At 39.0% G+C, this 12790-nt stretch overlaps 1 protein-coding gene across 1 annotated transcript in view; it reads left to right on the top strand.

The window, feature by feature from the left end:
- Nucleotides 1-21: 21 nt before the first annotated feature.
- The window catches only part of LOC135464860 (repetitive organellar protein-like), a 35382-nt gene continuing 22613 nt past the window's right edge, over nucleotides 22-12790 (top strand). The window contains exons 1-3 of the mRNA XM_064742429.1: nucleotides 22-126; nucleotides 2053-2186; nucleotides 12144-12233. Coding sequence (XP_064598499.1) covers nucleotides 112-126; nucleotides 2053-2186; nucleotides 12144-12233 — 239 coding nt within the window. The 5' untranslated portion in view covers nucleotides 22-111. The remainder of the gene's footprint in view (nucleotides 127-2052; nucleotides 2187-12143; nucleotides 12234-12790) is intronic.

Here is a 12790-nt window from a genome sequence, read left to right as displayed (position 1 = left end):
ACTTAATCCGCAGCGTCTTGACAACAAATATGGCGCCCAGTGGTTGAATTTTCGATGCCCGCTTACTAAGTAAATTAGAATAATGGAAATTTAGGCTCAAGACAAGTTTTTATGAAAGAATCGCCGGTGCGTATGTACAAAAGCAGTGGAACTCTCTGAGTTCAGATATTCATATACTAATTTGATTCAGAATTTGTTTTTACATGAACACGATAATTGGACCTTTCTTCACCAATCTGTACTGTTCTGATTTTTAACTCTCTAGTTTACATTTATTGATCCATTGTTACGAACACCTTGACGTTTTGATCACTAATAATGTCATGTTCAATGTCTAATTTTAAGTAAACTTAGATGTTGACAGCTGTTCAATTTACAGTTAGGAAAACCTGATTCTGAACACTTTAACGGGTACATATGTTGATAACTGCCGTAGTTTATCATACTTTATGATTACACCCTTTGAAGGAGAGAGGGAGGAGTCCGTGAAGTAAATAATCATGCCTTAATTATATTTTTCATGGACTTCTCTTGACCTACATGTAATTATTATCATTTAGACTGGGTAAGAAGAGAGAGAATTTGTTGAAGAAAATCAGTGTCAAACTTGCTTAATTTTTAAAATGTCAACAGTTGTATTTGTAATGTGGATGCATTTCAGTACCATGGCCATTGATAAACTGGTTTTGTTACAAACATGACTTGTTTGAATTAAAGAATGAATTCACTGATATGAAACTAAGTATGAAATTTGGAGTCTTGATTTATACTAGGCCTATATGATTCGTTGCCAGGAAACTTGTGTCTTGAATATTGATATCAAATTACTTTCCAGTGAACTGAAACTATTTTTGTTGTTAAAAATGTGAGAAAAGTATTGTTCTTTAAAAAAAATATTGCAAGAAAATTGCTGACATGGTGAAATCAGTGCAAATTCATAAAATTAGAAATGTTGAGATGTAATTCAGTTTAAAGTTTAAAATGATAAGGAAAGAAATAAAAAATGTGATCAATCTATGGACTCAGCTTTTAGGCGAGCAGGAATTGAACCTTTCATGATGTGTGGAAACTTTCTTTCTCAAACGTATTCCATTTTGCACATATACATATACCTGGAAACTTGGTGGCTCAATCGTTTTACACCCAGGTTGTCTTCACTCTCCACCAGGAAATTAGTTGACCCCTCCACTCTCATTTTTTGAGGGGCGTTGGAGCCAGTAAACAGGTAACAAGGCTTGTATGGCCTTAGGAGTCTAATGTTGGTTGAAGACCACTTGTCATCCACCCATATAATGTGCATATCTGTACGTCACTCTGTGACACGTGGGAAAGTTTGTTAGTAATTTGTCACAGTTTGATGGTTAATCCCAGGCACAAAATGCATTCAAATTGTCAAATTATTAATTAACTAAATGACCTGATTGAGGGTGTACTTGTACATATGTTTGTCAAACAGATATTTGATTAGACAGTATGCAGAAACATTGTTTTCTTGACTGCAGATATCACAATGTGCATTGAAACATTGTGTTTCTTGACTGCAGGTTTTACAATGTGCATGGAAACATTGTGTTTCTTGACTTCAGGCTTCATGATATGTGTGGAAATATTGTGTGTCTAGACTTCAGATTTGAAGATGAACATGGAAACATTGTGTCTTTTGACTTCAGATTTCATGCTGTGCATGGAAACATTCTGTTTCTTAGCCTGATTTATGTGGAAACAGTTTTCATGGTGAACCCTAATTCTTCAACATTTTCACCTACCACTGCAGCCAATATTTTGAAACATTCTGGGAGAACTATGGAGTGTAGAGATATAATTTGTGCAGTTTTCTGAAACTTGCATCTTTAGTGACACAAATTATTTTTAGCCTCATTTACATAATAATTATGCATAAATTGCTTTAAAACAAGTGCTTTTGTGGTTGAAAAGGTTGAAGATTTTATAGCATGTGGTAATGGTGGGCCATGACGTTCTTGTAAACATTATAGATGTCGTGTAGTTTTTCTACAGATTTCAAACTGTATACATTTCTGTCCTTGATTTCAGACCATGTCCATAGCCGTGGCTCACAGGGAGAGCGTTGACATGTTCACCTTCCCAGCAGAGCTGAAGCGGGTGCCAGGGGTGGAGTTTGGGAGGAAGACCAGGGAGGACACCTGGGCTGAGAACGTCAGGCCAAGGTATGTGTGTAAAGAGTGTAAAGCTGTTTCAACTGTGTACCGTGCAAAAGGTGCTGGTTGAATCAGGGCGATCAAATCAGATTCATCCACCCATTAACCTTAAATTTTTTTTTTGGTAAAGTGTAATCAGATAAGTACATGTACATGTAAATAAATTTATTTATTTATTTCATTGTTGCCTTACACCGTACAGCATGGATGCCTGGGCTGAGAACTTCAGACCAAGGTATATGTATTAAAGGGTGTAAAAGTGTTTTTCATTGAGTTTCATTGTGGCATTAGATGAAGGGGGTTGTCAGCCAGATGTAGCATGTGTTCAATGCCAGTGGTGGTGGCTATTGAGTTTCCTCCACCCATCCACCTCACATAATTAGTTGGGAAAAGTGTAAGCAAATAAATACATGCACATGTAAATAAATAGATACATTTAGCAAAGATATGGTGATTAAACGATTCCTTAACACGAACTAGCAAAGGCGTTTTTATTTATTTGATTTCTATGTACTCAAGAATATTTCATTTATACAACGGTGGCCAGCAATATAGTGGGAGGAAACCGGGCAGAGCCCGGGGGAAACCCACGACCATCCGCTGGCAGACCTTCCCACTTACGGCCGGAGAAGAAGCCAGCATGAACTGCACTTGAACTCAAAAGGTGTTTTTAATTGTTTCGTATTACCAATCTTCTACCCAGCTTAGTTAGACCTGACTGGACAGGTACTCTATTGTTCTGGACCACATCATATACTGTAGCTAAAATGTTGAAAAATTACACTACTGTGAAGCAGAAAATTTACCTATTGACTTGATCGTTTTTTAACACCATACTCGATAAACGGCTTATACGATAGTAGTGAGGTAATAAACCACCGACCCTTTGGCAAGTCACTATTGTTACTATTGTGTGACGTAGACATATAAGTGGAAGATATAAGGGGAACAAATTTATAAATTTCCCGTCCATGTCCAAGTTTGAACCCGCAACTAGTACGTCCCTATTGGTGCTGGTTGCCCAAAGTTAGTTTTGCCACTTAAAGGCAGACTCTGAGGCATGACCTAAACACTTGTGTTTGATATCAGGACCAGTTGATAGAACTAACAAAGGCGAGACAATTTGGTTGGATGACATTAGCAACTGCGCATGGTGGCAAAATATAAAATTTTAGATTGGACTATGCATGTAGCCTACATGTAAGCCATATATCGCTAAAGACTCACAGTTGCAGGTTGGTTCATTAGAAATATTAATGAAGTCGAGGCAGCGCCACGTAAATGTAAAAGGTTTCACAAGCTTTCAAGCCATATGCCTAGATCATTATCAAGTGGAAGTTTGTGAAACCTTTTACACTTATGTGGTGATACCTGGATTTCATTATCATTTACTGCTTTGTGGACTAATTTCATTATCATTACTGCTTTGTGGAATGGGTGCAAGTCTGTGCTGTACATGTGTATAATGTAGTACAGTTAAGGTTATCACATTGCACTCAAAACTTGTCTCTCTGACACATAGCCATAACAAAGCAATCTTCCCTGGGCAGACTATAGTGTCACAGTACATGCTATCAGCCGTGAACCGTGAAGACATTTTTGTTAGCACTATAGCTACCATCAGACATAACCGTAGCCGTGTAACAGACAAAACAGTTCAGTGTACCTGTCAATTTGGTGTGAGGGTTAATTTAGCCAATTCATGATGTGTTGAGTGGTCATGTCAGCAGGATATGAGACAAATGGTTTAACGATACCTCAGAGTTTGGCTGCGGTCCAAAGTTCTCACCTGTACCTGGACTCTTTTATAACATGCTGTGCTATGTATGGGCTAATTGTGGACAGATCAAGGCTGCATATAGTCTAAGGAAATCGGAACATGTATGCACATAGGGGAAACCCCAAACTGGGCTTTTTTAAGAAAGGTGCTGCACTTTACCTTTAAAATGTGCACCCTGCCCCTTTCTTGCCTGGAGCAGTGTTCACAGATAAGCAGTAGTAATTGGCTCCCTGCCCCCTTTTTGAGGAATATATCCAAACTCTTCAAACATTTTGCATTTGAAAGAGCAACTTTCAAGGCAATTTATGCACATTTTTAATCAGATTTTGGAGTTTAAACAACATTAGTTGGATTAGCCTGTGTTAGGGCTTCACAAAAAGTATAATTTTACATATCTAAACCATTTAAACTAGCAAAAAGGTTGAAGAGTTACAGTGCATGCAGCTTTGCACCGTACCCCTTTTGATTTCTTGCCAGGGGTCGGATCGTTGATAAATGCTGATGTATGTTATAGTAAGTCTAATAGTATATAGATCTTGTACATACCACATACATGCAGAAACTTAGGAGGCCCTTCTTGGCTAAGATGCACGATTAAAACATTTCTCTTGCTGTAGACAACTTAGCAATTTGGCCCATTGTCTTGCTGACTTGACTCCAGCTTTTATTCGTTGGAGTCCAGCTTTAAGTCAAGGGGTTTATCAGGTGCCTCGTGAAGGGCATGCCGTGGTTTACCCCCCGGAGACTCACATTTCCTCCATGCCGGGTACCCATTTTCCTTCCTGCTTCAGCAGGTGAAAAATTATTGAACAAAGCAGTAAACCTTTATGAAACAAAGAAGTATACCATAAATATGACATAGTGAAATACAGTTAAAAGTACAGACAATTATTTCGTGCCCTTGGAGTATTGAATTTGTGTGCAGTATCTGTACATGTACATCAATGAGTGAATTATTACCGATGTATGACCTTAATTAGGTCATACTTAAGATGAAATTGGGAAAACCAGTTTAACCATTTTGACTTCACTACATTTTCTTCAAAATATGGAAATGTACCAATGTTAATGTGTTTGAAATAAGTGTCCATTTTTCCTTTAATAGTTCAGGAATTGAAAGAGACTTTTCCCTCAACATGTGAACTACATTTTTGTTTTTCATTAAATACACACGACAGTTTTGTGTCACTTAAATTATGTATGCAGTCTCCATAGAAACAGTGATATTTGACAAGAATCAGTGAGATCTATGTCAAACGGAACGGTTTATGTTACATATGTATCCTTTGTCTGTTTCCTTCTATAGCAGTCTGGAAAACTTTCTTTGTGTAAATATGGCAGTGTTTTGGTTCCTTTGTTCTTTCTTAGGATTTATTAATTATTAAGAATGACATTCTCAGAACGGGGTAGTGTTACTACTAGTACATATATGTAAATGTATTCTACCCATATCACCCCTGTGTAGCAAGAATGAAAGTTGTGTGTTTACAGTATTCTACCCATATCACCCCTGTGTAGCAAGAATGAAAGTTGTGTGTATACAGTATTCTACCCATATCAGCCCTGTGTAGCAAGAATGAAAGTTGTGTGTATATGGTATTCTACCCATATCAGCCCTGTGTTGCAAGAATGAAAGTTGTGTGTATACAATATTCTACCCATATCACCCCTGTGTAGCAAGAATGAAAGTTGTGTGTATACAGTATTCTACCCATATCACCCCTGTGTAGCAAGAATGAAAGTTGTGTGTATACAGTATTCTACCCATATCACCCCTGTGTAGCAAGAATGAAAGTTGTGTGAATACAGTATTCTACCCATATCATCCCTGTGTAGCAAGAATGAAAGTTGTGTGTATACAGTATTCTACCCATATCACCCTGTGTAGCAAGAATGAAAGTTGTGTGTATACAGTATTCTACCCACATCACCCTGTGTAGCAAGAATGAAAGTTGTATGTATACAGTATTCTACCCATATCAGCCCTGTGTAGCAAGAATGAAAGTTGTGTGTATACAGTATTCTACCCATATCATCCCTGTGTAGCAAGAATGAAAGTTGTGTGTATACAGTATTCTACCCACATCACCCCTGTGTAGCAAGAATGAAAGTTGTGTGAATACAGTATTCTACGCATATCACCCCTGTGTAGCAAGAATGAAAGTTGTGTGTATACAGTATTCTACCCATATCAGTCCTGTGTAGCAAGAATGAAAGTTGTGTAAATACAGTATTCTACGCATATCAGCCCTGTGTAGCAAGAATGAAAGTTGTGTGTATACAATATTCTACCCATATCAACCCTGTGTAGCAAGAATGAGCTGTCTCAAGCACTCTATTTCACCCAAAAGTAACATTTTCAAACTAAACACATATCACTTGATCCAGACTGATTCATCCATCTTAGAAGGCTACCTAACAGCTTTTTTGTGAAGTTAGATTACATTTTTATCAGAAAAACTGAAGTTTTGGCATGGAAAGTAGAATTTCAAGGCCTTTATGCGTTTCTAAAAGTGAATTTTTACTGTATACCAAACTTAAGCTGTAATAGTAACACAGAGTGTGCTTATGTTGTGGGATCATTATAAGGCTATAAATGATTAGTTGAGTCTATCTCCTGATATGTGTGCACAGTAAAATTTATTTACACCCACGCCCCACCCCTTTTCAAGGTTTCAATAGTAATTCAGTATAAAATGAGAACACAGAGTACCAGTACATATAACGTGTTAAGTAAGTGTTTGAGACATGGACAGGAACAAACTGGTAGCATGAGTGTACTGTATACAGACTTTATATTTTATATCCCAGCGATTGTAAATTTCCCGGTTTAACAGTCAGCCTGTTTTACAGCCTGGAGGTGGTTGTTTTGATACGTATCAGTTCCTGGTTACTTGTGACAGTGTAAACATAAAAAAGTCAGCTACAAGGCAGCTTAGTAAGTAAGTAGGGTGAATTTTGTGCAAGCTTTATTGACACATAAGAAAGGAATCTGTATGCATCGGATCTGTGACAGTGTGTTGGTAGCAGTTATTGGCACTGTGGTTTTGTGGCGATTATTAAACAGGGATGTAAACTGATATGAAAGCATTTGTCTGAAACTGTGGATTTATCCTCTTATGACGTTGCACACTGCAGAAAAATGATTACTGTCTATCCCATTAATCCACCATGGTAAGTGCAATTTTTGTGCATTATACAGTTTCATGACTTTGTGAGGATTTTTCTGGCACACATACGTTCGCCCAGTTTTTCATGTAATTGGAGTGAGTGTCAAGTTATATCCATAATGCTTAGGAGTTCTTGTATGAAGGTTTAGAAAAAGAATAATGAAAGTCTTTATAATCATGTAAAGTTGGTTCTGTGTAGAGCATAGCAGACTGATTTCATGGAGAGGAAATCGGTAAAATTTGTAGCTGAATGGATTTTTAAAGTTAATTAGACTGCACTTCAAAATTAAATAACTAATTACTGTTTGTCAATGAAGGTTCTTCTTCTCCGGGCCTACGTGTCAAGCTCTGGCAGCAACCTGCGGATGGTTGTTTGTTTCCAGTGGGCTCTGCCCGGTTTCCTCCCACCATAATGCTGGCTGCCTGTGTATAAGTGAAATATTATTGAGTACAGCGTAAAACACCAATCAGATAAATAAGCAAATTAATCAATGAAAGTTCTACAGCGTCGACATGGATTGCAATAATTTCATGGTAATAGTGGTAGTTTGGCCATTTATTAATAAAGATCAATTTCATACACGACTACAATTTATAGTATTTTGTGCAAAATGTACATTTAGATATTTACAAAATATTGAAGTGGTTTAGATATTTAGGGGAGCTATGAACCATAATCTGAAAAAGGAATACATATTTCATACAGCTTGTACTGCTGTTCTCTTTCATACAGCTTGTACTGCTGTTCTCTTTCATACAGCTTGTACTGCTGTTCTCTTTCATACAGCTTGTACTGCTGTTCTCTTTCATACAGCTTTTACTGCTGTTCTCTTTCATACAGCTTGTACTGCTGTTCTCTTTCATACAGCTTTTACTGCTGTTCTCTTTCATACAGCTTGTACTGCTGTTCTCTTTCATACAGCTTTTACTGCTGTTCTCTTTCATACAGCTTTTACTGCTGTTCTCTTTCACTCCCTCCACAGAGGTCATTTTTAGACCAATCAGCCGCAAGCTGCATATGTGTAGCATCGTGTCTCATTGTTGAAGGACGTAGAAATGTACATTTGCACTGTAAATGTATTATGAAGTCATACCGCTAAGCTCAGATTGGAACATCATGAAACAAATGTTTCTTTTTCCATGTCATGGCGTCTGGGTGTAAACTATCAAAAATGTAAAAACAGAAGCGATATCTATAAACTGTACGAAATAACACTTTCATCACTGAAGGAAATTCTGATAGTTTGTCTTTAAATAACTCATGAAAGCAAATCTAACAAGTAAACAAACACAAATTCTTTTATTTTTAGACATAAACTGATATTAATTGGGGAGGTAAAGGTACCGGCTGGTGTGTTGTATGACACAATTGATGTTGTTTGAAAGGTCATCTCTATTTAATATGCATATTTGCACACGGCTGGCAACTGACATTGGGGTAGAATACTTTTCATTCCATTCCCAGTGGAAACAGTTATGATGTCATTGCATTACAGAAATACTAAACATTTGTAACCAATGTATGGGACATTGGGTTGACATATTTCCAATAATACTGCTCTTGATTGGTCAATTTCGTGTTGTTGATTAACAGTTCGAAAAGGTCTATTGGACATTCATGCTGGGGCACAGTATGTGGGAATTCATTATCCCAGTCTTGCTGCCTGGGATCCAGACATTCACTATATTCTTTGGGTCTAGTTGGCAATACGCAGTTGACAGGGCTGGTTTGACCATTAAGGTGATTTATCATGTTTTCTTATGTAGATGACTGCCTCGGTGGCCTAACGGTTAAGAGCATCCACATCGAAGTCTTTAAAGACTTTAAAAATTGTACCTGTTGCTGGACTGGTTGGCCCGGTGTCAGTAATGAATATATAATGTGACTAGTTGGAGTGTCGTGCCTGGTATCTTCGACATGATACTTCAGTGGGGGCAGCACTTCAGCGGCATAGACTCACCCTCCTACAAGAAGACACAGTATATGTACACATACCTAATGACTCCTCGTCATCATATGACTGAAAAATTGCTAAGTTCGATGTTAAACCCCAAGCATTCATTCATTCACTCATTCCTAATGCAGAGTGCGGTAACCTTCCGTCTCCTACCTCTGCTAAAAGAGCTCACAAATCTGATACAGGTGGCTGAGTAACATTATCCAGAATGACCAGTTGAAGTCGTCCGCACATGTTGTTGCTGTAAAGTTACTGTGACTGAATGAAGAGGAAAGATAAAACGGGCCAAATGTTAACTAATTCGTTGATAGAGTTCGTGGGATTTGAGTATGGTGACTTCTTACTCTTTTTCCAAGGCTTGTGCAGAGTATTCCCTGTCTAGCACTTGTACCAAAAACCAGGTGTATTTCAACAGAACAAAGAATCGATAGATTTGAATGATCTCTTGTAGTCACATTTTGTATATAATTTTGAATATTTTGTATACACACACACACACACACACATATATATATAACTGTATTCCACTGATTGTGGATGGGGGTGGCAACATATTCAGTGATTATGAAATGGGTCTGTGCCCAAGTTGCTTTCTAGGCCTTTGATTGGGCTACAACCCTGAAAGGTGAACTGTCAGTCTTTGTTTGATGGATGCCCCACCCTAGATGTCTGTCAGAACCTTTCTCATGATGATGTTATGTATCATTCCACTCTCGTTGAAGGTCAACTTGATTGTGGCGACGTGACATCACAGAAAGGTCGACAGTCTGGAAAGGTGAACTGTCAGTCTTTGTTCGATGGATGCCACACCCTAGATGTCTGGCAGAACCTTTCTCATGATGATGTTATGTATCATTCCACTCTCGTTGAAGGTCAACTTGATTGTGGCGACGTGACATCACAGAAAGGTTGACAGTCCGGAAAGGTGAACTGTCAATCTTTGTTTGATGGATGCCACACCCTAGATGTCTGGCAGAACCTTTCTCATGATGATGTTGTGTATCATTCCACTCTCGTTGAAGGTCAACTTGATTGTGGCAACGTGACATCACAGAAAGGTCGACAGTTCGGAAAGGTGAACTGTCAGTCTTTGTTTGATGGATGCCACACCCTAGATGTCTGGCAGAACCTTTCTCATGATGATGTTATGTATCATTCCACTCTCATTGAAGGTCATCTTGATTGTGGTGACGTGACATCACAGAAAGGTCGACAGTTCGGAAAGGTGAACTGTCAGTCTTTGTTCAATGGATGCCACACCCTAGATGTCTGGCATAACCTTTCTCATGATGATGTTGTGTATCATTCCACTCTCGTTGAAGGTCAACTTGATTGTGGCAACGTGACATCACAGAAAGGTCGACAGTTCGGAAAGGTGAACTGTCAGTCTTTGTTTGATGGATGCCACACCCTAGATGTCTGGCAGAACCTTTCTCATGATGATGTTATGTATCATTCCACTCTCATTGAAGGTCAACTTGATTGTGGCAACGTGACATCACAGAAAGGTCGACAGTTCGGAAAGGTGAACTGTCAATCTTTGTTTGATGGATGCCACACCCTAGATGTCTGGCAGAACCTTTCTCATGATGATGTTGTGTATCATTCCACTCTCGTTGAAGGTCAACTTGATTGTGGCAACGTGACATCACAGAAAGGTCGACAGTTCGGAAAGTTGAACTGTCAGTCTTTGTTCAATGGATGCCACACCCTAGATGTCTGGCATAACCTTTCTCATGATGATGTTATGTATCATTCCACTCTCATTGAAGGTGAACTTGATTGTGGTGACGTGACATCACAGAAAGGTTGACAGTCCAGAAAGGTGAACTGTCAGTCTTTGTTTGATGGATGCCACACCCTAGATGTCTGGCATAACCTTTCTCATGATGATGTTATGTATCATTCCACTCTCATTGAAGGTCAGCTTGATTGTGGTGACGTGACATCACAGAAAGGTCGACAGTCCGGAAAGGTGAACTGTCAGTCTTTGTTTGATGGATGCCACACCCTAGATGTCTGGCAGAACCTTTCTCATGATGATGTTATGTATCATTCCACTCTCGTTGAAGGTCAACTAGATTGTGGTGACGTGACATCACAGAAAGGTCGACAGTCCGGAAAGGTGGACTGTCAGTCTTTGTTTGATGGATGCCACACCCTAGATGTCTGGCAGAACCTTTCTCATGATGATGTTATGTATCATTCCACTCTCATTGAAGGTCAACTTGATTGTGGTGACGTGACATCACAGAAAGGTCGACAGTTCAGAAAGGTGAACTGTCAGTCTTTGTTTGATGGATGCCACACCCTAGATGTCTGGCAGAACCTTTCTCATGATGATGTTATGTATCATTCCACTCTCGTTGAAGGTCAGCTTGATTGTGGTGACGTGACATCACAGAAAGGTTGACAGTCCGGAAAGGTCTATAGACCTGGGTGTTTGTCTGTTCTGAGAGCGCAAGGAATATAAGTTTTCTCGAACTCTGACCTAGTAAATGTAACAGTAGGTCAAGAGATAAATAAGTCGGAGCATGATCAAATGATCATTACAAATTATAGTCTTCGAGGGAAGTATTTTGTGACCACTTTTAAGTGCACACATCCATGTACTGTAGTTGATAGTATAAGTTATCCGCATGTTGAGAAGGCTATATCGGGATTTTGTTCCTACAATATTTATCAGATACGTAGTAAGCCAAAAGCTGAGCTGAGAAAAATCATGATAGCCCCGTCGACAGCAAAGAGCACTGGTATAGTGGCATGACATCACAATTACATGCCATGAATGCAGCGTCACAAAATAAAGTTATGTCTGTCTGCGCAGTAATGTAGCTGCGCTGGGTATAGCGTCACAAATTAAAGTGATGCTAGCCTGCACAGTAATTCAGCTGCACAAGGTTTAAATTACCCTGAATGGCCTGCAGCGCTGACAAGTGTTGTCTACATTTTCACCAATCTGATGGAGAATCACAGATGATGTAGGGACAATAAAATTTTACTGTTGAATGTCATATTATCGCAATGATAGCATTTGTTTTTTTGGTTGTTTTTGCAGGTCAACTCCTTCATCTGCCGTGAAGCCTCGTGTTAGCAGCAGTAAAATGAGACGCCCCAAAACAGCCCATCCCAACATGTACCGTACAGAGTAAGATATCAGGAGCTTCATTTACAAAGACAGTATTCCCTTGGGATGTTTGTGTTAAGCTCAGCATGCACTTAACACCCAACTCAACTCAACTCAACTCAACTCAACTTCGGGTTGCTTTAAGTACTAGTGCATGTGAAATAACGACGTGACTGAACTGAAATTCTGCTCCATTTGATACATGTATTTCGGCATCAGACCCCCCTGTTAATTTTCCATAAGCAACAATGCCAACATTTAGTGCTGTAACTCAGTCTTAGACAATCCCTGACCAACAAGCTGGCCCAGCCTTTGACAAAGCAGCCATAAAAAGCTTGACATAGATTGACCGTCAAAATCTGGGCCTTTCCATGCCAGCAGGTGGGAGGCATGCCTAATTATGCAAAGGGGACATTACCTGTATTTGCAGTCTCATCGCCACCTATCTCCTTGTGTCATCTTGCCATGAATTCCAAACTTTCATCATTAAAACTCATACCTGCACACAGTTTAGACAGTTTCCATCATTTTGATATCAAGCACCTTCACCAAAAAATAAAAAAACACTTAAAAACTAA

Source organism: Liolophura sinensis, chromosome 4 (genome assembly GCF_032854445.1).
Source record: "Liolophura sinensis isolate JHLJ2023 chromosome 4, CUHK_Ljap_v2, whole genome shotgun sequence".
Lineage (NCBI taxonomy): Eukaryota > Metazoa > Mollusca > Polyplacophora > Chitonida > Chitonidae > Liolophura > Liolophura sinensis.
The sequence above is the reverse complement of the archived record's forward strand: the minus strand, read 5'-3'. Positions and strand labels throughout refer to the sequence as shown.